Here is a 22,871-nt window from a genome sequence, read left to right as displayed (position 1 = left end):
CCCGTAACCCCCCCCCATTCCGACCTCGTGATCTGCGACTATCATAAAGGTCTCGACATCGAGCGTCCTTCCGAACTTTCACGATGCCTTCCGCTCAGGGTCAGAACTGGGAGAAGTATCGTAAGAACTTCGAAGATGAGGAGAAGCCCGAGGAGAAGATTGTGCCGTTATCGGAAGAGTACGCTGCTCTGCCTTGGACATATATGTTGGGGTATAATGAAAGTTGTAGACTGATGATTTGAGTTTGATAGTGACATCCAAGTTTTAAAGACCTATGGCGCGGCACCCTATGCTACTGCTTTGAAGAAGCTAGAGAAGGATATCAAGGAGCTGCAGACGAAGGTTAATGAGAAGATTGGTGTTAAGGTAACCCCTCTTCTCATCCCTAGCAGACATATGATGTAACTGGTCACTGATCGTAATTCACTAGGAATCTGACACCGGTCTAGCTCCAATACATCTATGGGACGTTGCTGCCGACCGTCAGCGCATGTCAGAGGAACAGCCACTACAAGTTGCCAGATGCACAAAGATCATTCAGAACCCCGATGATCCCGATAAAGCGAAATATGTCATCAACGTCAAACAGATTGCGAAGTTTGTTGTAGATTTGGGGGAGAGAGTCAGTCCTACGGATATCGAAGAGGGAATGCGAGTTGGGTATGTTGCGACATGTTGTTAGTGAGCTGGAGGTATAGTGGATTACAGGGCTAACTAAAGTGGGGGTTACAGTGTCGATCGAAATAAGTACCAAATTCTACTTCCGCTACCACCAAAGATCGACCCCTCAGTCACGATGATGACAGTGGAGGAGAAGCCGGATGTTACCTATGGTGATGTTGGTGGATGCAAGGAGCAGATTGAGAAGCTACGAGAAGTTGTCGAGACACCGTTGCTTTCACCAGAGCGATTCGTCAACTTGGGTATTGACCCTCCCAAGGGTGTTTTGCTCTATGGTCCCCCCGGTACCGGCAAGACCCTTTGCGCTCGTGCTGTTGCAAACAGGACTGATGCTACATTCATTCGTGTCATTGGATCTGAGCTTGTTCAGAAGTATGTTGGAGAGGGAGCTCGTATGGTCCGTGAGCTCTTTGAGATGGCCAGGACGAAGAAGGCCTGCATCATCTTCTTTGACGAAGTTGATGCTATCGGTGGTGCCCGTTTCGATGATGGTGCTGGAGGTGATAACGAGGTCCAAAGAACTATGTTGGAGTTGATTACACAGCTTGATGGATTCGACCCTCGAGGAAACATCAAGGTCATGTTCGCAACCAATCGGCCCAGCACACTTGACCCCGCACTCATGAGGCCAGGACGTATCGATCGAAAGATCGAGTTCAGTTTGCCAGATTTGGAGGGACGTGCCAACGTTTTGAAAATTCACGCCAAGAGTATGTCGGTAGAGAGAGATATCAGATGGGGTATGTATATTTGATCCTTATATTGATGGTAACCGAATATGCTAACAAGTGGTAAACAGAATTGATTTCGAGATTATGTCCTAACAGTACCGGTGCAGAGTTGCGATCCGTTTGTACTGAAGCCGGCATGTTTGCCATTCGTGGAAGGAGAAAGGTTGCGACTGAGAAGGATTTCTTGTCTGCGGTTGAGAAGGTTATCAAGTCGAATCTCAAGTTCAACTCGACAGCGACTTATATGCAGTACAACTAAGGCATATGTCGGCATTTTCGTTTATTGTGTGTATGCCATATCGCCCTGGCATTTATTAGAGACGGAAGTAGAACGAATGCGACTTTTCACAGGCTCCATATATCCTATGTCACTATTTTCTCTCTTTCTTTTTTTTGTTACTCGGGTGCATTGCTGGGTAAAACAGCTTCTCTATTATTCCTTTTATAACGACTTGTGTGTTCCCTGAAGTGTGTATATACGTAGGTGTCCATGACGGGGGATTCTTATTTTGACGATCGATAAAACTTAACCCGACGAAGTGTCATTAGCCATTGACAGGGGGGGTGTGGTACCTGGGTACTTGGTGGACATGTGAAGTTTTGCTTGTGATATCGGGTAACATAGGATGTCTACGAGTCTGCCGGACAAAGGATAATCCGTATCGTCCCGTCTTTTGTATGGGAATTCGGTAGACGGCAGATACTAGCAGATACCCTGAAATACCGAGTGCCCTTGACCTGGTTTTCAAAGTTCGAGTGAAGCCGAAGAAACCATCGAAATAGTGGGAGTACCGTGTCGATACCGCGTAGAGACTCCGTCGAACCGGGTTTCCAGTTTGCCCTCGGATAGTGCCCGGCAACACAGAGGAAGCTCAGTCCACCTGGCAGCCGGGATGCCCAATAACATCGCAGGATTTTGTAATATTCGCTTTCGCTTTTAGTCGTTTTAGTTTGACTTTGCCTTTTCACATTCCACATTCTGTTTCCCTCTAAATTTTCCAATCAATTGAAACAAAACTTCAACATCTTCTTCTTTTTATATTATTTTCTTGATACCCTTTTGTTCCTTCTCCCCTCTGCCATCGGGCTTTAGCAATCAATATGTTGGCATCTACTTGCCTTCGCAGATTCGGCGCTGCGGGCGCTCGTGTGAGTTTTTTTTTCCCTCTTCAATCAATGACATAGTGGTGGAACCATCGGGTAGCCGAGGCACTAACCGTCTGCACATTGAAACTCATCCAGAAGACAACGAGTATACTTCCAAAACCACAATCGCGATTCTTCAGCTCGACGAAGCCTGTCTGTATGTATAAGCATATCTTATTCTTATTTTGCTTTAATTAAATCACTACCAATTGGCTTGTTACTTTTGTGGTGGTCAAGTGGTTTTGTAAAATACATGGATATCAAACGGTATAACTGACTGTGGGGTAATTTTTCGTTTGTAGCACGAATATTCGGAACTCTTCCGCTGCGAGGGAAAGAGGCGTCGCCGCATGTTTCGAATAAGTACCCTGTTATCGTTAGTATTCCCGGGCCCGTTTCCCATATACTCTTCGGCTTGGACTCCGACTTATGATGTTTTATGGGAAAAATAGGACCACGAATACGATGCGATAGTAGTCGGTGCCGGTGGTGCAGGTTTGAGAGCAGCTTTCGGTCTGGCAGAGGCAGGATTCAATACAGCATGTATCAGCAAGCTGTTCCCGACAAGAAGTCACACTGTCGCAGCACAGGGTGGTATCAATGCGGCTCTTGGAAAGTTAGTGGTTCAATATCGTTGCATATGTGGTTGAGAATGTGGGTTTCTGACATTTTGGTCATAGTATGCACGAGGATAACTGGAGATGGCAGTAAGTGTTTTTTTCTGGAACGAGGCCATTGGCCGGGATGGAGGCTGATGGAGTTTGCAGCATGTACGATACCGTCAAGGGTTCCGATTGGCTGGGTGACCAGGATGCTATCCACTATATGACACGAGAGGCACCTGCATCTGTCTACGAATTGGAAAACTATGGATGTCCATTCGTGAGTATATCTTACTAGAATAGCAAACGGAGAGATGCTAACGGAATATTTATCTAGTCGAGAACCGAGGACGGCAGAATGTGAGCTCCCCCCAGCACACCACAAACAAATAGATTCAATATACTGATCCGAAAACAGCTACCAGAGAGCTTTTGGTGGCCAATCGCGAGACTTCGGCAAGGGTGGTCAAGCCTACAGATGCTGTGCTGCTGCTGACAGAACTGGACACGCTTTACTTCATACCCTCTACGGCCAATCTCTCCGATATAACACAAACTACTTCATTGAATACTTTGTCCTTGATCTCTTGATGGAAGACGGCAAATGCGCCGGTGTTCTTGCTTACAACCAGGAAGACGGAACCCTACATCGTTTCAGAGCCCACCACACCGTCCTTGCTACCGGTGGATACGGACGTGCGTACTTCAGCTGTACCAGCGCACACACTTGTACTGGTGATGGATTGGCCATGGTCACTCGTGCTGGATTGCCCGGTCAGGATTTGGAGTTCGTCCAGTTCCACCCAACTGGTATCTATGGCGCTGGATGCTTGATCACTGAGGGTTCCCGTGGTGAGGGTGGTTACCTGCTTAACTCTGAGGGTGAACGTTTCATGGAACGTTATGCCCCCACCGCAAAGGATTTGGCATCTCGTGACGTCGTGTCGAGAAGTATGACAATGGAGATCAGAGAAGGAAGAGGTGTTGGACCAGAGAAGGATCATATCTTCTTGCAACTCAGCCATTTGGAACCAGAGATTCTGCACGAACGATTGCCCGGTATTTCTGAGACTGCTGCTATCTTTGCTGGTGTCGATGTTACCAAGGATCCTATCCCAGTCTTACCAACCGTCCGTAAGTGAAAATCAGAAGTCCTGTCCTAAGTGAAGAGGACAAAACTAACAACGGGGGATTAGACTACAACATGGGTGGTATCCCAACCAAATACACCGGCGAAGTCCTGACAGTTGATGAACAGGGTAACGACGTTGTTGTCCCGGGTCTCTACGCCGCCGGTGAAGCCGCTTGTGTCTCTGTCCACGGTGCTAACCGTCTTGGTGCCAACTCTCTCCTCGATCTCGTCGTCTTTGGTCGTGCTGTCGCCCACACTATCCGTGACAAGGGTGATAAGGGCAAGAAACATGAACCTATCCGCGCTGATGCCGGTGCCGAATCTATTGCCATGCTTGACAAGGTCAGGACCGCAGATGGACCATTGTCGACTGCTGAAATCAGGTTGAAGATGCAGAAGGTCATGCAGACAGATGTCAGCGTCTTCAGGACTCAAGAGTCGCTCGATGCTGGTGTTAAGGGCATTACCGAGGTTGATCAGTTGTTCGACCAGGTTAGCACGAAGGATAGGTCTATGGTATGTTTTTATTGGTCCCTTTTTTTCAAAATCTAGGTTTGGTGCTAATAAAAGGTTGTTTTTATTAGATCTGGAACAGCGATTTGGTTGAAACTTTGGAGTTGAGGAATCTTTTGACCTGTGCCGCCCAAACTGCTGTCAGTGCCGCTGCTCGTAAGGAGTCCCGTGGTGCTCACGCCCGTGAGGATTACCCAGATCGTGACGACGAGAACTGGATGAAGTGAGTTTCCCCGCACCCTTAAACCACTGTAGGAGTGATGCTGACAAACCTCATTCAGGCACACATTGAGCTGGCAGAAGGAGCCACATGGAAAGGTTGAATTGAAGTACAGAGGAGTTATTGCCAACACTTTGGATGAGAACGAGTGCAAGCCTGTTCCTCCATTCAAGAGGTATGCGTTCCCTTTACCTTCCCAAATCCTATGAGCATTTATACTAACAGCTATTTTTTTTCTTATAGAACTTATTAAACGAGAAAGCACGATATGATAATGCCTTTTTTCAGTTTTTTTCTCTTTAAGCTTTTACCCTTTTTTTTCTGAAAAGCAAGATATTTGTTGTGCCGTACCCTAGTATATAGTATAATTGCATCTGGAAATCGAGCTATTCTTTCTATTCTGTATTCTGTCTTTCTTTCCTGGTAGGCGTAGTACGTATGTAGTTACAGAATTAGTATATATTCACAATCTCGAGATTTGAGACCATTTCGAGATGTGATTTCCGCGTTGCGGTCTAAAAATACAACAGGACCTTGCCATGTGCACCAATAAAACGTAGCAGCGGGCAGTAGCCGTAGCTTAAACCGTGGGGCAGGATCCTGGGGCGCGCCAAACCTCTCTAACGTCTTGCATTCAACTTACATACTCACCCATACATCCCGCCAAAAACACCCCACTATTTGACATTTTCGACATCAGACCTTTCATTTTTCGTTATTTACGTACTCCTTTCGTTTTCCCCACACACATATACACACGAATATATCCTTTGAATAAGTAACGGGAGTATGGAAGCAGAGTCTTCGGCCGCCGGGGCGGCAGCTGGTGCAACAGCGGCGGGTGAAGGGCCTACGGTGGCGCCGTTAGAGGTTGCTTACTGTGGTGGTTAGTATTATATTATCTTTTTATACTTTATTTCTATGAGAGGATTGCGAAAGGCTAATGCAAATGCTGGGTGTTTAGTTTGTTCGTTACCGCCTGAGGTTCGTTTCTTTTCCTGCTCCTCCTCTGTCTGGATTCGATACTATACGATTTTGTTCTTTCGAGTGTCCTTGTGAAGGGAGGTTAAGGATGGTTTCTTTTTTTTTTTTTTTTTTTTTTTTTTTGGAGGCTGATGACGTTTTGGGGGAAGGGATATAGTACTGCGAGTTTGGAGCTACGGTGAAGAAGTGTATGGATTGGTTGGAGGGTAATCATCCGAGTTTACATCAGAAGTTATATTCTTCCGGTACGATATACCTTCTTCTCTTCCCTTCCCTTCCCTTCTATCATATTCTATTCAAACCCCCCCCCCAGTCCAAATATATAGATATACTAACCAGAAAAAATAAATCTACAGAAGCCCTCGAATCCAAAATGGGAACAATGACACTAGAAGCCCAACAAAAAGCCGAAAAGGACCTTGCCAAAAAACAACAAAAGGAAGAACTCCGTCAAGAACGCGAAGCAGCTAAAAAGAAGTCCTCGGTCATAACTATCAAACGTGTCGAACGTACCAAGAGGAAATACGTCACCGTGGTCAGCGGTATCGAGGCCTTCGAGTTGGTGTACAAAACCGTTGCGAAGGAGTTCGGCAAGAAATTCGCTTGCGGTAGCAGTGTTACCAAGAGTGCGGCGGGTTCAGAGGAGATTACGGTACAAGGTGATCTGAGTGATGAGATTTTGGAGGAGTTGGTGGAGAAGTATGGTATTGATGAGGATAATATTAGACAGGTGGAGGAGACTAAGAAGAAGGGGGGTAGTGGGCCTGGTTGATTGTTATATTCCTCCCCTTTTTTATTATTATTATATTATTTATATCCTTTAGGACCTCATTTTACGGGCTTTCTTTTTTTTGCATGAGAATATGACATTTTTATTATTATTAATATTATTCATATTTTTGGTGGTACCGGATCATGTGTGTATATTTCAAACGGGCACAATGATCATGATCGGAGTAAGGTATTTAAATTCTACAAATACTAGTATATATATGGGTCCAGGTAAACAGATGGCTAATGAGAGGAAGAAGGGGGGAGAGCTAGAGACGATCTGTAGTGGCTGAACTATGGGGAGAAGAGATGGAGAGAGAAAAAACGAAATATTTGCATGGAGAAAATTACTTGAAAGAATATTTATGATTACAGAGAAATACGTAGAGAAGTTCTAACCATTGAATAATAAAAGTAGAGGAATCTGTAACAGAATCGATATTTTTCTATTTTTCTATTTTTTTGGTGGGGTTTAAATAGCCTCGATCAAGTCACTCATGATAAATCGGGTTATTCTGACGGGTTTAATACTCGGCTTCTTCAGTCTCGACAGTGTCGTTGGCGACTTCCTCGTAGTCCTTCTCTGTGAGGTTGTTAGTATTGAATCTAATGTAAAACAGAGTAGCCGTATTTGAAACATACCGAGAGCAGCAAGATCCTCGCGAGCTTCAGAAAATTCACCTTCCTCCATACCCTCACCGACATACCAGTGGACGAAAGCACGCTTAGCATACATGAGATCGAATTTGTGGTCCAATCGAGCCCAGGCCTGGTTAAAATCCGTTAGATATGTTACGTGGAATTAATTAAATCTAGGAAACCTACCTCAGCAATTGCAGTAGTGTTGGAAAGCATGCTGACGCTACGGCTGACATCGGAGAGTTCGCTTCCAGGAACCTGGACGGGTTTCTGGTAGTTGATACCGATCTCTGTGTGTTTTCGCAAACGACATTAGTATCGACACTATTTCTTTCTCAAACTTCCTTGGAATAATACGTACTGAAACCGGTTGGGCACCATTCAACAAGGTTGAAGTTGGCCTTGGCCTTGACGTGGGCAACGGCGGCGTTGGCGTCATTGGAATTGACGTCTCCACGGTACAAAAGCGCAACGGCCATGTATTTTCCGTTCCTTGGGTCGCAGACAACCATCTGATTGTTTGGTTCGAAGCCTAAATTTCGGGTTAGCGTCTTTTCATTGGCAGATTAGTCCCCTAGGGTGTGAATGGGTTTTCCATACATGCGAGGGTCAAGTCCTTGACGGCGAAGCTTTCGTGGTTGCTCTTCTTTGCAGCTATAATGAAATATTAGACTCTGCCTTGAGATATGGATTCCAGGATTCTTACAAACAACTGGCGCATAGCTGATAAGAGGATAGTGAATTCTTGGGTACGGGACGAGATTGGTCTGGAATTCGTTGAGATCGACGTTCAAGGCACCGTCAAATCTGAGAGACGAAGTAATAGAAGAAACGATTTGAGCAATCAATCTATTCAAATGCTCAAAGGTTGGACGGCCGACATCCAAACTTCTTCGGCAGATGTCGTAGACAGCTTCGTTGTCAACGAGGAAGGAGCAGTCGGAGTGCTCGATGGTGCTGTAATCACAGTTAACAGTGGTTCCGAGACTCTAGGGTTAGGATTCAAATGAGAATTGTACCTGTGGGTAGAGAGCACAGCATTGTATGGTTCAACAATGGCAGTCGAAACCTTGGGGGAGGGATAGACGGCGAATTCTAGCTTCGACTTCTTCGCGAAGTCTGTGGCGAGTCTCTCCAAGAGCAAAGCACCAAAGCCGGATCCAGTACCACCGCCAAAGGAGTGAAAGACGAGGAAACCTTGAAGACTGGAGCAGTTGTCGGCGACACGACGTAGCTTGTCTTCGACTACTTCTACCAACTCTTTTCCGATAGTGTAGTGTCCACGAGCATCTACGCTGCCAATTAGTATTTGCGCTATGGATATCAATAGAATATCACTTCAAGGTTTCGTACAGTTGTTCGCGGAGTCCTCCTTGCCACTGACCAAAAGTTCAGGGTGGAAGAAGGACTTGAAGCCGCCGCTCCTGATCTCATCGATCGGCTAGGATGACACTAGAGTTAGACCATCCTGATCATACTATTACAATGTTGCGCGCGACATACCGATGGGTCGAGATCGACGAAAATGGAACGAGGGACGTATTTCCCATTCTGGGACTCACTGAAGAAGGTATCGAAAGAACCACCATCGGAGAGAGCCTTCTTTTCGGGGTCACGTCGGCCGTCTGGGAGAAGACCGTGCTCGAGCGAGTACCTAAATTGTTATAAGAGAGTCTAAGTATATATGCGACATGGTGTACGAGAAGATTTTGGAGATTTGGCAGTTGGATAGCAGGCGGGATGTGGGAGGGGTGGGAATATCCTTACAGCTCCCAGGCGCTGTTACCAAGCTGGACACCAGCCTGACCAATGTGAATATGGCAAACCTGGAGGCAATTATCGACGTCAGTGATGTTTTACATGGTACCGACTACTACTTAAGTAGCTACCAATACCGCTACTACTAATACTAGCTAACAGTAGCAGTAGTAGTAACGGTGATATTAGAATGCACGTACCTCTCCTCTCATTTTCGGTGAGGTGTCGCTGGTTAAACGCGTTGGATTTAGAAGCTAGTGAACCTCGGCCGATTCCTCTGGTTAGCTATCAGACACAAAACCAGCTAGGTACGGCGTAAGTAACTCACTAAGGAAGTACCCTAGAGAGCAGCTACCCGAGCCAGGATTGAAGCCAAGTATAGAGTAGAAAGATATATAACTTACAGGTATAAAGGATAGGAAAGATTGGTGATATGGGAGGAGTATGAGGTAGCAGGGAATGGGAGAGAGAAGGGGGAGCGTTGAAGGGAGGTTAAGTACGTTGAGGGGAAATTAGGTATAGTTAGCTCACATTAATATCATTTGCTGAAGCTGTCCCAAGCTCTCAACTCAACTCAACTTTAACCAACGGAGCATGCATCCACTCTGCACCTGTCGCTTATTAGTTCCGGATGCATGGTACATTACACACTTGACCTGATAATGTATGTAATTATAATACCCGAGATCTGTATAGAAATAATCTTTATTGAGATATCTTATCACAGGGGTTTTCTTCGAGGTCATACATAGTACGTATCAGACTTTCTTTATGCAGGTTCTTCAGAGGATTTATATTTGGATGGGAAGTCACGGGGGTCACAGGCTGTTGTTGCTGGCTGCCATTGCCTGGGCAATAGGGGAAGCTCTCAACGTCACACAACGCATGGCGCCACGCACATGTCAGTACTACTTACTTACATACTACTCGTAGTTTTGACATGTGGGTCAGATCTGTCTGGCTGTTATATCAGCTTCTAGTTCGATTCTACCAACGGAAATAAAACTTAAAGAAACGGCTAAGAGAGTTTATGATGGAAAAGGATATTACATTTTTTAGTATAAGTTTTACTCGGTCAATGCCATTTGCAAGTGGAATCGTGAATACGGTCAAACCATAAAATCTTATCCGTATATTAGATAACAAACGAACTATACTATATACTTAGTTCTTAATTTATAAAATCTTTATAGAAAAAACTATAGCTTTGGGCGGATAGTATTCATTCTCCATGCCAAGCCAATTATGGATATATTACCAGATATCATACCTATCAGCTAACCATGAAATGCAGGAGCTACGGGACGAGACTGGTGGATTAGTCAGTTGGACCAGTTGTGGCCATTTTTGCGTTGTCCAGCTTAGCTAGCAGTAGCAAGAGTTGAGTTTAGTTGGTTTGAGCTCGAACATTTTCTTATCGACAAGCCCACTGCCATTCCATCCCACCTAAAAATTCACCTTCGGCCCATACCCATATACCCACCCCACGACACGTACTCCCAAAGCTTCCTCCCATCATCATCACCAAAACAATCTCCTCCATCTTAATATACCACACCAGATCTATACTTCATCATGGCGACCGCAAAGCAGGGAGGCGGTGGACAGGCGTTCAAGGATAAAGAGAAGCCAGTCGCTGTACGAACAGCAAATATCACGGCTGCCAGAGGTTCGAGCCCCACGCTTTTTTAAAAAAATCTCTAAAATCTCTACAAAAAAAAGAGGAAATTTGCTAAAACTGATACGTAATTTTTGTAGCGGTTGCTGATGCTATACGGACTTCTCTCGGACCTCGTGGTATGGATAAGATGGTTAGTTTTAACTGACTCTAAAGATTTGTAAAGGGAATTGGAGATCTAATAGTGGGGTGGTGGTGATCTATGCAGATTCAAACCGGCAAGGGCGAAGTTATAATCACCAATGACGGAAATACCATGTTGAAGGACATGGCCGTTATGCACCCAGCTGCGAAGATGGTACGACACGAGTAGACCCAATCTGAACAGAATGCAGCTAACGTCAAAGAATAGCTGGTCGACCTTTCCGCAGCACAAGATATCGAAGCTGGTGACGGTACCACATCCGTTGTCGTCATATGTGGTAGTCTACTAGGAGCTGCTGAAAGACTACTATCAAAAGGTATATTTTCCATTTTAGAGCTCTGATATCGCAGTTCGGAATGTATCTTATACTGAAAGATTGAAACTGCCAGGCATCCACCCAACTATAATATCCGAATCCTTCCAACGAGCCGCCGCCAAAGCAGTCGAAATCCTTACCGAGATGTCGATACCAGTTGCTCTAACCGATAAACCCTCGTTATTACAAGCCGCTACTACATCTTTGTCCAGCAAGATTGTATCGCAGTATTCGAATATCCTCGGACCTATTGCCGTAGATGCCGTCATGAGAGTTATCAACCCTGCTACTGCAGAGAATGTGGACCTGAACAACATCCGTTTAGTTAAGAAAGTCGGTGGAACAATCGATGATACCGAATTAATCGATGGATTAGTCTTGACCCAGCCGGTCTTGAAGGGATCCGGTGGGCCGTCAAAGATGGAGAAGGCGAGAATCGGGTTGATCCAATTCCAGCTTTCTCCTCCAAAGCCGGATGTAAGATGCTATAGATACGCCTACTTTCCTTCGACACTCATATTAATATTATTTTTTAGATGGAAAACCAAATCGTCGTCAACGACTACAGGCAAATGGACAAGATTCTCAAGGAAGAGCGAACATATCTTCTCAACATTTGCAAGAAGATCAAGAAGGCAAAGTGCAATGTGCTGCTTATCCAGAAGTCCATTCTCAGAGATGCAGTTAATGACCTATCTTTGCACTTCCTTTCCAAACTTAACATTCTAGCTATCAAAGAGATCGAGCGCGATGAAGTCGAGTTCATCTGCAAGGTACGGTTTTCACACACCTGCGTCGAGTTTAAAACTATCTAGGTTCTAACATTGGAAATATAGAGCACTGGTTGCAAACCCATCGCCGACATTGACTCCTTCACCGAAGACAAACTCGGTTACGCCGAACTCGTCGAGGAGACCGAATCCGCCGGTGCCCGCGTCGTCAAAATCACCGGCGTAAAGGGCGCCGGTCAGACCGTCTCGGTTCTTTGCCACGGCGCCAACGCCCTCATCCTCGACGAAGCAGAACGATCCCTCCACGACGCCCTCTGCGTTATCCGATGTCTCGTCAAGAAGAAAGCTTTAATAGCCGGTGGTGGTGCCCCCGAAATCGAAGTATCACGACAACTATCCATTGCCTCCCGTGCACTAAGTGGAACTGAAGCTATCTGCTGGCAAGCGTTCGCAGAGGCTTTGGAGGTCATTCCTACGACCTTGGCGGAGAATGCAGGGTTGAACAGCATTAAGGTTGTTACCGAGTTGAGGAGTAGGCATGCCAGTGGCGATAAGTTTGCAGGTGTGAGTGTTAGGAGGGGTGCGGTTACCAATATTACGGAGGAGAGAGTTCTGCAGCCGTTGTTGGTTAGCACGAGTGCGATTGAATTGAGCGCGGAAACTTGCAAGATGATCTTGAGGATAGGTGAGTTTTTTTTTTAGTTTTTTTTCCCTTCTGGTCACTCTTTTTATCTCTCAAGGGATTTCCACTAACGCTAGGTATTTTAGACGATATTGCACTTTCAAGATAATCTAAAGGTTTTGATGGGCTCACACAAAGTGCCCTGACTAAGATTTCTCCATATGCAGGACACACAGAAAAAAGCATCGGATAAAACCCCCAGAGATCTGGTCAAATCAGCTGTGCTTTTCTTTGTAGAAAAATGTCATATTAGATTTCAAGACTACCAATAGCTAGCATCACCTTGGCGTCATAGGCCTGAATATCAAAAGTTAGGACACAAACCTTTTTTCTTCAGAGCATACCTAAGAACTGCAGTTTTAAACGAAGCTTAGTCGATTATCGAGGATATCCTATACCCTACTAGTAATATTTAGATCCCGTTCCTAGAATCCCGCAAATGACCATTCAAATCGTGCATCGCCAGGACTTTCACCCGCTCGTTTAGAATTCGATTATTTCTAACATGGCATTTGCATTTTTACAATCGGAAACCCAGCGAATGACTAACTACGTCAACATTCAATACAACCAAACCATCTTTCCTATAATTTTAATTTCATAGACATTTGACCCATTCACTTTCGTCGGTCATAATATCTCGTTTTATAACAGGTAACATTAAAAAAAAATTGCAAAAACGTGGTTTCCCCTTCCCCACTGATATTCATTACGAAACCCTGTTCAACTGACATCATCCACCCATCCAACGCAAACAAATGCCACACACACCTGCGCACTTCATAGCGCACAATATCTTTTTTCCCAGATATCTTCGATCTTCAAAGTCTACTGTTATCTAACGTTTTCTGTCTTGCTCGACAGGACCCTGATTAATTAAAATTAAGACAAGACGAAAGATAAAAATAAAAGCAAAAAACAGAAATAAGAAGCCCCGAGCAAAAGCTTGAAGAATAGGCTTCACATGAGCCATGACGTTTTGCCTCTTTAGTTTAGCCGCAAGACTTACAAGCATTTCTTCTTTTTTTTCATTCGAAGGGTTCATTTTTTCGGATTTTTGATATTTAATTTAAATTCAGCATGTAGAGAATGATGGAACTTTTTTTTGTGAACGGATAATTATAATATGTCATTTTGCGATTATCATGACGATATCATATCTATGATCAATCCTGAATGGATCGATATCGATATCGATATATCAAGCTTTTGTTTAAGTGAAATGCTTGTATATAAACCACCCTTTCTTGTCTCCTCTAACCTTTCCCATCTTATCTTAGTCCTTTAATTATAAAAACATCTTATATAAAGATCATATACATCTACCCAAAAGAATATCAATCCGAACTTCAAACCAAAACTATCTCCAAATAAATATCAAATCCAAATCTATATAAAAATAAAAATGGTTACCGCCGATCCAATCGCCACCAGAAGACCCAACTTCATCCAAAGGGTGTTGCAACCGAGAACCATGCGAGGAGCCAGTAAACGTTCCGTCGGCACCGGTCCTGCGCCGGTCAGTTATCACAAACCACGTTCGACGGCTGGAACTCGTTTTCATGGAATGTTCAAGAGGATGAAGGGTGCTGCGACGGGGAATAAAGCTGAGAAGGCGTCGGGTACTCGTAAGTCTTTTTCTTCTCCCTTTTAAAGGGTTTTTTTTTCTATTTGATGGATCGCTAATATGCTTTATGCGGACTAGGTATGATGCATGGGAATGCTATTACGCAGGGTCGAACACGACATAGGATGGCGGGTGTGTAAATTTATTATATATACAAATATACACTGCCAGAGTTATAATCGAATAGATGGATGACATGAAAGATCTCTGGAAGGGATTCTTCAATAAACTCACCATACATTCCTTACTTTTCTAAACATTTCTTTGGTCTTTTTGATACCTTATTGTTTATTTATTTAACTTTCTATCTTCTCTTTATTTTACTTTTTTTATTACCATTTGTGACAGAGTATTGTTTCCTGCGACTAGTATGCTTAGTTTTGATATTATTTCTTACCGCTCTTCACAATCTTCTATATCATATTTTTCTAATCTCAAGAATGATACCTCTTTTCCATTCTACTATCTGCTTCCCATAATGATAATCTAGTAGAGAATACCACTTTATGTCAATCATGAGAGCACCATCGTATGGCAGTTGTAAGCATGAAAGACCCTCTCTCAAAGCCTGGCCCCCTTCTCCCCCTCCCCCTGACCATCCTCAAAAAGCATCTGAAAAGCCCTCTGAATATGCCCCTGCAAATCACTAGCCTGCATCGCCCTACCCCTCTCCTTAAACGCCAAATTCGAGCACGTCCTCGTAACCGCACTCCCCGCAAACGCCACCAGCCTCATCAACTCCTCCTCTCCCAACTTCTTACCATCTCCACTTTCATTTCCAACAATATCATCATCATCCCAAAGACCTTCTTTGTAAGCCTTCTTCCACGCCAAAAAGGTTCCTAAACAACCGGTTAAAGTATCACCTTGTCCGCCACTTCTTTTTAATCCACCGGGTACGTCGCAGGCTATTGTGTCTGTACCATTTGAGATTGTGTCTTGTTTACCCTTTTGGATGATTGTTACGCCGCCTAGTTCTTTTGCTAGGCGGGCGCAGGCTGTTGCTGGGGAGGTTGAGGAGTCGACGTTTAGGGCTTTACATAGACGGGAGAATTCGACGACGTTGGGGGTTAAGATGGCGTTTTTGTAGTTACGGATTAGTGATGGAGTTGAGGAGATTAGTAAGAGGCCGTCCTATGTATTAAAAATATATATATATAAAAAGGCTCAAACCTTTAGTATGTCATTTACCTATAAGACGATGAAATCCAATATAAAAGAAGAAGGAGAAGAAAAGAAGAAGAAACTCACAGCATCAATAACAATTCCCATCCCCCTCTCCCTCGCCTCTTTAACCACAATCCTAGCCGTCTTCAACATCAACTCATCCCTCCCCAGCCCGGGTCCCACAACAATAACATGTAACCGATCCAACATGCCAATAATCCTCTTCGACAGTGACTCTGCATTTTCCTTCGAATCCGGTGGTAAATGGTTCGATTGCAACATATACGGATGGACCATTAGATTTGGACTATAAGTTTTTATGACACCTGCGGCATTGGGTTCGCAGATTATGTGGGAGAGGTCGGCACCTGGGGGTTAAAAAGTTAGTAACTCTATAGACATAAGTTTCTTTTTCCAATTGGAGTAGGGATGGAATACCAAGTAACGCCGAAGCATTAGCACTAAAAAACGGAGCACCGGTGTAACTAAACATCCACATTCCAATTAGTTCACAAATCAGTAAATATTCTTAAATTGCGTTGAACTCCTCGGAATCCAACAATTTCGATGATATCAGCGTACGTACTCTTCACACCCGCCAATGACGGCTACACGACCCATCTGTCTAGATATCAAGTAACATCAATAATTAGCCAAATATTAACTTCCATTTAATTTTAAAAACTAGCATATAAAAGAATGTATTGTATATAATATATAGATACCCTTTATGAAACTTCTCCAACAACGGCGGTATTATCTTCCGTGCCTGGAAGAGTATCTCTTTCGTCTTCGGCGTGAGGGATAAAGCCATTGTAGATGCCGACAAAATAGCTAGTCTATCTCGAGTGATAGATCGGGTTCTCTGTAAAATAGAGAAGGGAGCTTCGATTTAATAGTTGAAGCTATCAATTGCAATTGGATCAGTTGGTAGCTATGATACTGATGTTGAACTAAAAATGCAAGCTATGTGTACAGAGTGCGGTGTGCGCGGGCAGACGGAAGTAGAAGATCAGATCATATCATAAACCTATAAATTGGGTTGACATGACATTGACGTAAGTAAATTAACAACCAATACGTGTAGTATAGTTCCGACATGCGACGGCATGCATAGATCTCATATCAACTATTTTATCAATACATCTTCTACAGGTCTCGAATTTCTAAAAAAAAAAAAAGATATACTTTTGGCCGTTTTCTATACCGTCTACGAAGTTTCTACCCTAGTAATAAGGAAACCCCGAAATATAGGAGGGGAAAGAATGTAAAAAAAAATGAAAAGCGTTAAAAAAATTGAGTAATTACATCGCAAAAGCCAGAAACGACCTTTACTTTTTTTTTCAAAACAAAGGAACGACTATGTAACACTTCACGGCCTTCGTCTCTCTCTCTCATGAAATTTCTTTTTCTCTCGGACAAAATATATACTGGGGGTTAAAAAAGAATTTTTGTTCTTTTCATTTGGGAGGAACAAGAGAATTTTTGGAGGGGTAAACAAAAAGAAATCGCCAAGGTCGGGAATAGTAGGTCTATAAGTTCGGATGTCCTTCCCATCATCTACCACATTGTATTTAGAAGATCATTTCACTCCTAGCTACAATATACCTTGTTAAATTTCTTTGTTTACAGGAAGCTCTTGACGAAGGACTGTTTTTGGTAATTAGTAAATGATCGTAGAAATGGGTTTAATCTAAGGGGAATTAACTTACCGAAACGACGGCGGTCAACTTGTCCTCCAACTCCTTGCTCAAAACACCCTTGGTCCTGAGCTCCTCTAATAATCCGGCCTCGGAGCTCTTGAGGTGTGCCAAGAAGTCGCGCTCGAAAGCCTGGATCTTGTTGACTGGGACCTTGTCAAGATGTCCTCGGACACCAGCGAAGATGAGAGGGATCTGTTCCTCAACACCCATGGGGGTATACTGAGGTTGCTTGAGGAGCTCAGTGAGACGTTCACCACGGGCCAAGGTGGACTTGGTGGAGGCATCGAGATCGGAACCGAACTGGGCGAAAGCAGCGACTTCACGGTACTGGGCCAAGAAGAGCTTGAGGGAACCGGCAACCTGCTTCATGGCCTTGACCTGGGCGGAAGATCCGACACGAGAGACGGAAAGACCGACGTTAATGGCGGGACGGATACCCTTGAAGAACAATTCAGATTCCAAGAAGATCTGGCCGTCGGTGATGGAAATGACGTTAGTGGGAATATAGGCAGACACGTCACCACCCTGGGTCTCAATGACTGGCAAGGCGGTCAAAGAACCACCACCGATGCTCTTGTTCAACTTAGCGGCACGTTCCAAAAGACGGGAGTGAAGGTAGAAGACACTAGATAGAGTGGGTCAGTAACGTGATTTTTTGAGGATCAGATAAGATGAGATAAGGATTCAACATACTCTCCGGGGTAGGCCTCACGACCTGGTGGACGACGGAGCAAGAGGGACATTTGACGGTAGGCGACGGCCTGCTTGGACAAGTCGTCGTAGATGACAAGGGCGTGCTTTCCGTTGTCACGGAACCATTCACCCATGGCACATCCGGTGAAGGGAGCGATGTACTGAAGTGGGGCGGCCTCAGAGGCGGTGGCGGCAACGACGATGGAGTACTTGAGGGAGTCGTTTTCCTCAAGGGTCTTGACGAGCTGGGCAACGGTGGAACGCTTCTGACCGACGGCAACGTAGATGCAGTAAAGCTTCTTGGTCTCGTCACTTCCGCTGTTCCATCGCTTCTGGTTAAGGATGGTGTCGAGGGCGACGGCAGTCTTTCCGGTTTGACGATCACCAATGATCAATTCACGCTGTCCACGACCGATGGGAACCATGGCATCGACGGACTTGAGACCAGTCTGCATGGGCTCACGGACGGACTGACGAGGCAAGATACCTAAAAATATGACATAAGCAATCGACGTTCGGGCCAACGGATATAAAAGATATCATACCAGGAGCCTTGAGCTGAGCACGACGTCTCTCCTTGGTGTTGGATGGGCCCTTTCCGTCAATTGGGTTACCGAGACCGTCAACGACACGGCCGAGAAGTTCTGGACCGACTGGGACGTCGACCTATGCCATGATATCAGCTACTTGTGTTCGAGCATCATATGAATCGGAGAATATATATCTTACGATCTGGCCCGTTCTCTTGACGGTTTCTCCTTCCTTGACGAGACGATCGGAACCGAAGAGCACAACACCGACTTGGCCGGCTTCCAAGTTCAAGCACATGCCCTTGACACCAGAGGCGAACCTACACGAAAATACCTCGTTAGAGAAGCACTCGGAAAATTTGATCTGGAGGTCGGGATAAACCCGATTGGGAAGCCTTACTCAACCAATTCTTCGGCCTGGACATTGGCAAGACCGTGTACACGAGCAATACCGTCACTGTATCATCCGTAAAACGTTGTTGTTAGAATATATTATGTATATTTTTTTGATATATCGGCTCGGCATAAGCCTCGGTAATTCGAAAGATAGATATAATTTTTTTTCTACACACCCGACGGAAAGGACACGACCGGTCTCAGCCAACGAGGCAGTCTCAGAGACACCTCTTATTCTCTGCTCCAAGATGGAGGAGACTTCTGTGGGGCTGGCCTTGTCGGCGAGGGTTCGGACTTGGTTGGCGACGAGTGGGACGGCATTTCGTGTCTATTTCCCGATAACGGAGCAACGGCAACGAGGTAAAATCAGCAATTGAGTCTTTTGAACGGCAACAAAGGACACGAAGAGGATGTCCTCGAATAATCTCATGATAATTGTAGCAGAATTATCTTCCCAATTGTCGCGATGGGAGATGACGTTGTTTGTCGGGAGAATGCTACCGACATGAGATATTTCCGGCGGAGAGGAAGAAACGTACCGCAGCAACTCTTCCGGTGGCGAGGGCACCGGCCACAGCGCGGGAAGATTGTCTCAAAACCGGCCTGAACATGGCGATGATGTCGAGGAGGATGGATTAGAGGTACAATTGATGGGATGGATAGATGGTGGGAAGGAGTGGAGTGGTTGGATGGTGGAGGGGGGGTTTTGCGGGTTGTCTGGGTTTACAAGGAAAAAATTGAGTGGGAGAAAACGGGAAAGGACAGCCAGAACACCAAGCAGGGAAAATTCGGACACCCGAAAAATCTGATGCCGACGACATCACAACACCTCCACTCTGCCAGCCCGAGTACATTGCCAATATGAGTATATTGGGGGCTGGGGGTTTATATTATATAGAGATAACAGAAACACTGAGATATAGATATGGATCTATGGCATTCTAATTCCGGGACTATTTTACAAGTCATCCGTCTTTCGGGTATCTGATACTAAGTATGGAGGAACAGAAAAAAAAATAAAAAAATAGACACAGACGGACCCCGGCTTGAGCTCTCTGTCTCTTTTTGGCCTGGGGCAATAGTAATATTATATATCTCGTCTTTTATCGAGAAAGAGTAGGAAGAAGTTGTAGTAATGCATGAGGAACATGTTGCAGCAAATCGCTAAGAGACAATTTTGGCCAGTCGTGACAGCTTAAAAAAAGAAAAGATATCGTATGAACAGGCCAAGACGACGCTTTTTATGTAGCCTTACCTTTTGATTGTTCAATAGTAGATTTTTTTTTAGAAGGGTTTATTGGTGAGGGGAAGGGTTGCGATACTAGACGCATTTATGCATGTATGCATATGAATGAACCCTTGGAGATATGCAATGAGATGAGGAGAGTAAGAAGTTGAAGCTGAGGGTATTAGGGGAAGAATAACGAAAGAACGAAAACCATTCGATCCCTCCATTTACAGACATCTATATTATAGTAGATTAGCATGTATCTCATAGCAGTTACCATACGAGTGACAAACCCCAAGTAATCCTATATCCGAATGTCAGTAAGATGGCAAGATCTAGTAGTATCACCGAAAGGGAATGAAGGGGACGACTAACCTCTTTGATGCTACCAATCGCAGACATCTTTCCGACGTCACTTCGAGTTCCAACCAGCTTTAATCGAACGTGCGCACCTTTCTCGATAACTTGCCCCTCGTTATCAGAGAACTGAGGAGGATTCGCCGTTGGATCGAATTTTACGTCTGCCGGTATAAGCTATAACAAGCAAGACAAAACCCAGGTTTAATGGATGATTCTTTCTTTGTTTACTCCCCTGTCTTCTTCCCGAAAGTTTCAGGTACTTACGTGGGTAGAGACGAAGACGGGCAGCGGGCCAACATTTGCGAAGAAACCAAGCTTGCTGACAGCGGTAACGACACCGTCGACCTGTAATATTCTCCCAATCAACCCTCACAGAGGAGATGGGTGATCGTATCAGCCATCACAGGACCGTTAAACCGTCGACGATCGTCACAGCATACCGTTTCACCCTTGAAAGGCCTCCAGACCACTGCTCTGTAGGAGATTGTGAACTCGGCGAGACCACTACCCGGCAGAATCTTTCCCATTGAGATGTTGTACGCGTCCAGGACGCAAATGATGTAGTAACGACCGGTACAAGTACCCTCGACGTCGGTTAGAAGCTTATTGATTAGGTATTCGCGCATGTGAGGACCGAAGTAGTACGGGTGGAGGGTGATTGTTCGTTCGAGATCGTAGAGGAAGAACATGTTGGGCGCAATGTGTCTATGGAAGATAAGTTGCGTCCGGCGCGAAGTTTCTTGCTTGGGGATTTCTTTTTTTTCCCTTCTTTCTTTCGTTATACTAGCTAGCAGAATTCGATATAGAAGAGAAGCTTTTTCGTTATGACAAGGGCAGGACAGGACAAGGTGAGGCAGGGCAAGAAAAGACGAGACAAGACAAAGGCGGACAGAGCAGGAAAGAACACCTTGGATGAAATGAACGGCAGGGTGATCGTATAATCGTGAAGCTTATATGCGCAGCGCGTGTCCAGAGACAATTCCCTGATCCTTGATCCGATGACGATAGTCCAGTAGGAGAGTTCCGGAGGGAGGGATGGAAGTCGGACAGGATCTCGACAATAGAGGATGAGGCTCCGGGCAGAACTGATGGAAACGATCAACGAATGACAGGGAGGAAACGTCGGATAGAACGACGGCTACGCGCTTGAAAAGGAGTGATTGGAATACCGCATGCAACGGCGACCGACGACTAAGCGGGCGGACGAGATGCGACAGCCGGGATGAGAAGTTGGCGATGGTGGTTGCAAACGGGGTGTCGAGATGAGGATGGAAAACGAAGACGAGTGACGGGGGTTCGTCTGTAAGGCTGGGTTTGGTTGGCTGGTTTGGCTTGTGACTTGGTGCTGTTGCTGGTGGTTCGAGCGAATTTTTCTTGAAATTTTTTTGGCGACGCGCTTAATTGGGCTGGACGGGGACTGGGTGGTGGATGCAGGTGCCCGGGCAGGCTGGACTGGGCTGGACCGAGAACTGCGCTGCCCCACGCACAACCCAGAACGGCAGTCTACAGCTGGGTAGCTAAGCTACGGAGATCTCTTTCATGTGCTCATAGTTACTTACTTAGTACCTAGGTAGGTAAGTAGACAATAACTAGACTACAGGTATTTACCTAAGTATCTAGGTAGACTAGATGCTGTCTGGTGTTATAGTCTGCTACATTCAAGCATACACCAAGCATCGTATCGAGAGAAGTCTCGTGAACATTATAATATTATGGTATTCACCACTTCAGGTATGACCTATACTATCGATATCTATTATATATACCTAGGTATTTAAATTCGAGAATCATTCGTATCGTCGTTCCCCGTCGCCAATTCGGACAAAGCCTGTAATATAATACCCCGCAGAATATATATAATCCTGTCATGTCTTGTCAATACCAAGTCATACGGCCGCTTTTACCCCCTCCCTCCCTCATTCTCTTCCCCAGTCGGCTCGTTTCCGCTAGCTAGTTTGCCAGGCGCTTGCTTGGTTGATTAGATGTCAAACTGCCCTAAACGGTCTCTTATATCGGATTATAATTCCCATGTGATACTGCCCGTCAGAGCCGATGCTGTCTGCATGTCAGTAAGTAAATATGTATGTACGTAAGTTTCTCCATATATGTAAGAAGCATGTATGTAGGTATGTAAGTCAGTATGTATGTATGTATGTATCGGATTGTCGTCATGCGACATGAGAAGGGCCATCCATCTTCATATGTCAGATATCTCATTCGCTTCGCTTTGAATTGCTATGCACGACTGTGGCTTCATCGAATCAATGATACGGTCCAGCCCAGCCACCCCAGACTGTTCATGTAATAACCACCAGTACTATACATCAGTACATGGGAGTCAATACATGTACTATCCCCGGAACAGTGGGCTGACATGCTGTTGAGAGTTGCTGTGAGTGACAGGAAATCAAATCATGAGAAAATGAGAGAGTGAAAGA

At 45.0% G+C, this 22,871-nt stretch overlaps 9 protein-coding genes across 9 annotated transcripts; 5 read left to right on the top strand and 4 right to left on the bottom strand.

The window, feature by feature from the left end:
* Nucleotides 1-83: 83 nt before the first annotated feature.
* On the top strand, nt 84-1,671 carry AOL_s00078g246 (uncharacterized protein; the record flags this gene model as incomplete). The annotated part of the gene is made up of 5 exons (XM_011123509.1): nt 84-178; nt 252-366; nt 431-660; nt 733-1,421; nt 1,481-1,671. 5 exons carry the CDS (start codon nt 84-86, stop codon nt 1,669-1,671), a joined length of 1,320 nt encoding a protein of 439 aa, XP_011121811.1.
* An 842-nt stretch (nt 1,672-2,513) lies between these two features.
* AOL_s00078g245 (uncharacterized protein) lies at nt 2,514-5,278 on the top strand (the record flags this gene model as incomplete). The annotated part of the gene is made up of 12 exons (XM_011123508.1): nt 2,514-2,561; nt 2,655-2,715; nt 2,861-2,934; nt 3,011-3,174; nt 3,239-3,265; nt 3,326-3,440; nt 3,498-3,520; nt 3,579-4,294; nt 4,357-4,808; nt 4,877-5,028; nt 5,087-5,200; nt 5,269-5,278. 12 exons carry the CDS (start codon nt 2,514-2,516, stop codon nt 5,276-5,278), a joined length of 1,956 nt encoding a protein of 651 aa, XP_011121810.1.
* Nucleotides 5,279-5,814: 536 nt separating this feature from the next.
* Nucleotides 5,815-6,781, top strand: AOL_s00078g244 (uncharacterized protein; the record flags this gene model as incomplete). The annotated part of the gene is made up of 4 exons (XM_011123507.1): nt 5,815-5,911; nt 5,990-6,009; nt 6,167-6,254; nt 6,366-6,781. 4 exons carry the CDS (start codon nt 5,815-5,817, stop codon nt 6,779-6,781), a joined length of 621 nt encoding a protein of 206 aa, XP_011121809.1.
* Nucleotides 6,782-7,304: 523 nt separating this feature from the next.
* On the bottom strand, nt 7,305-9,389 carry AOL_s00078g243 (uncharacterized protein; the record flags this gene model as incomplete). The annotated part of the gene is made up of 11 exons (XM_011123506.1): nt 7,305-7,363; nt 7,423-7,549; nt 7,606-7,709; nt 7,781-7,951; nt 8,020-8,073; nt 8,126-8,376; nt 8,439-8,709; nt 8,773-8,860; nt 8,923-9,073; nt 9,187-9,245; nt 9,378-9,389. The coding sequence occupies 11 exons, from the start codon at nt 9,387-9,389 to the stop codon at nt 7,305-7,307; spliced, it is 1,347 nt and encodes a 448-aa protein (XP_011121808.1).
* A 1,363-nt stretch (nt 9,390-10,752) lies between these two features.
* Nucleotides 10,753-12,838, top strand: AOL_s00078g242 (uncharacterized protein; the record flags this gene model as incomplete). The annotated part of the gene is made up of 8 exons (XM_011123505.1): nt 10,753-10,846; nt 10,936-10,988; nt 11,064-11,153; nt 11,208-11,316; nt 11,390-11,793; nt 11,853-12,089; nt 12,153-12,732; nt 12,816-12,838. 8 exons carry the CDS (start codon nt 10,753-10,755, stop codon nt 12,836-12,838), a joined length of 1,590 nt encoding a protein of 529 aa, XP_011121807.1.
* A 1,296-nt stretch (nt 12,839-14,134) lies between these two features.
* AOL_s00078g241 (uncharacterized protein) lies at nt 14,135-14,496 on the top strand (the record flags this gene model as incomplete). The annotated part of the gene is made up of 2 exons (XM_011123504.1): nt 14,135-14,357; nt 14,435-14,496. 2 exons carry the CDS (start codon nt 14,135-14,137, stop codon nt 14,494-14,496), a joined length of 285 nt encoding a protein of 94 aa, XP_011121806.1.
* Nucleotides 14,497-14,917: 421 nt separating this feature from the next.
* AOL_s00078g240 (uncharacterized protein) lies at nt 14,918-16,337 on the bottom strand (the record flags this gene model as incomplete). The annotated part of the gene is made up of 5 exons (XM_011123503.1): nt 14,918-15,490; nt 15,608-15,891; nt 15,962-16,008; nt 16,110-16,148; nt 16,249-16,337. 5 exons carry the CDS (start codon nt 16,335-16,337, stop codon nt 14,918-14,920), a joined length of 1,032 nt encoding a protein of 343 aa, XP_011121805.1.
* An 812-nt stretch (nt 16,338-17,149) lies between these two features.
* AOL_s00078g239 (uncharacterized protein) lies at nt 17,150-19,456 on the bottom strand (the record flags this gene model as incomplete). Its single annotated transcript, XM_011123502.1, has 8 exons — nt 17,150-17,173; nt 17,236-17,851; nt 17,920-18,406; nt 18,465-18,585; nt 18,649-18,769; nt 18,850-18,906; nt 19,022-19,173; nt 19,385-19,456. The coding sequence occupies 8 exons, from the start codon at nt 19,454-19,456 to the stop codon at nt 17,150-17,152; spliced, it is 1,650 nt and encodes a 549-aa protein (XP_011121804.1).
* An 844-nt stretch (nt 19,457-20,300) lies between these two features.
* AOL_s00078g238 (uncharacterized protein) lies at nt 20,301-21,122 on the bottom strand (the record flags this gene model as incomplete). Its single annotated transcript, XM_011123501.1, has 5 exons — nt 20,301-20,310; nt 20,367-20,377; nt 20,449-20,607; nt 20,698-20,778; nt 20,874-21,122. The coding sequence occupies 5 exons, from the start codon at nt 21,120-21,122 to the stop codon at nt 20,301-20,303; spliced, it is 510 nt and encodes a 169-aa protein (XP_011121803.1).
* Nucleotides 21,123-22,871: the final 1,749 nt, after the last annotated feature.

This window comes from Orbilia oligospora (genome assembly GCF_000225545.1).
Source record: "Orbilia oligospora ATCC 24927 unplaced genomic scaffold scaffold00078, whole genome shotgun sequence".
In the NCBI taxonomy this organism is placed as follows: Eukaryota; Fungi; Ascomycota; class Orbiliomycetes; order Orbiliales; family Orbiliaceae; genus Orbilia; species Orbilia oligospora.
Note: the sequence above shows the minus strand (reverse complement) of the source record. Positions and strands in the feature narration are given on the sequence as shown.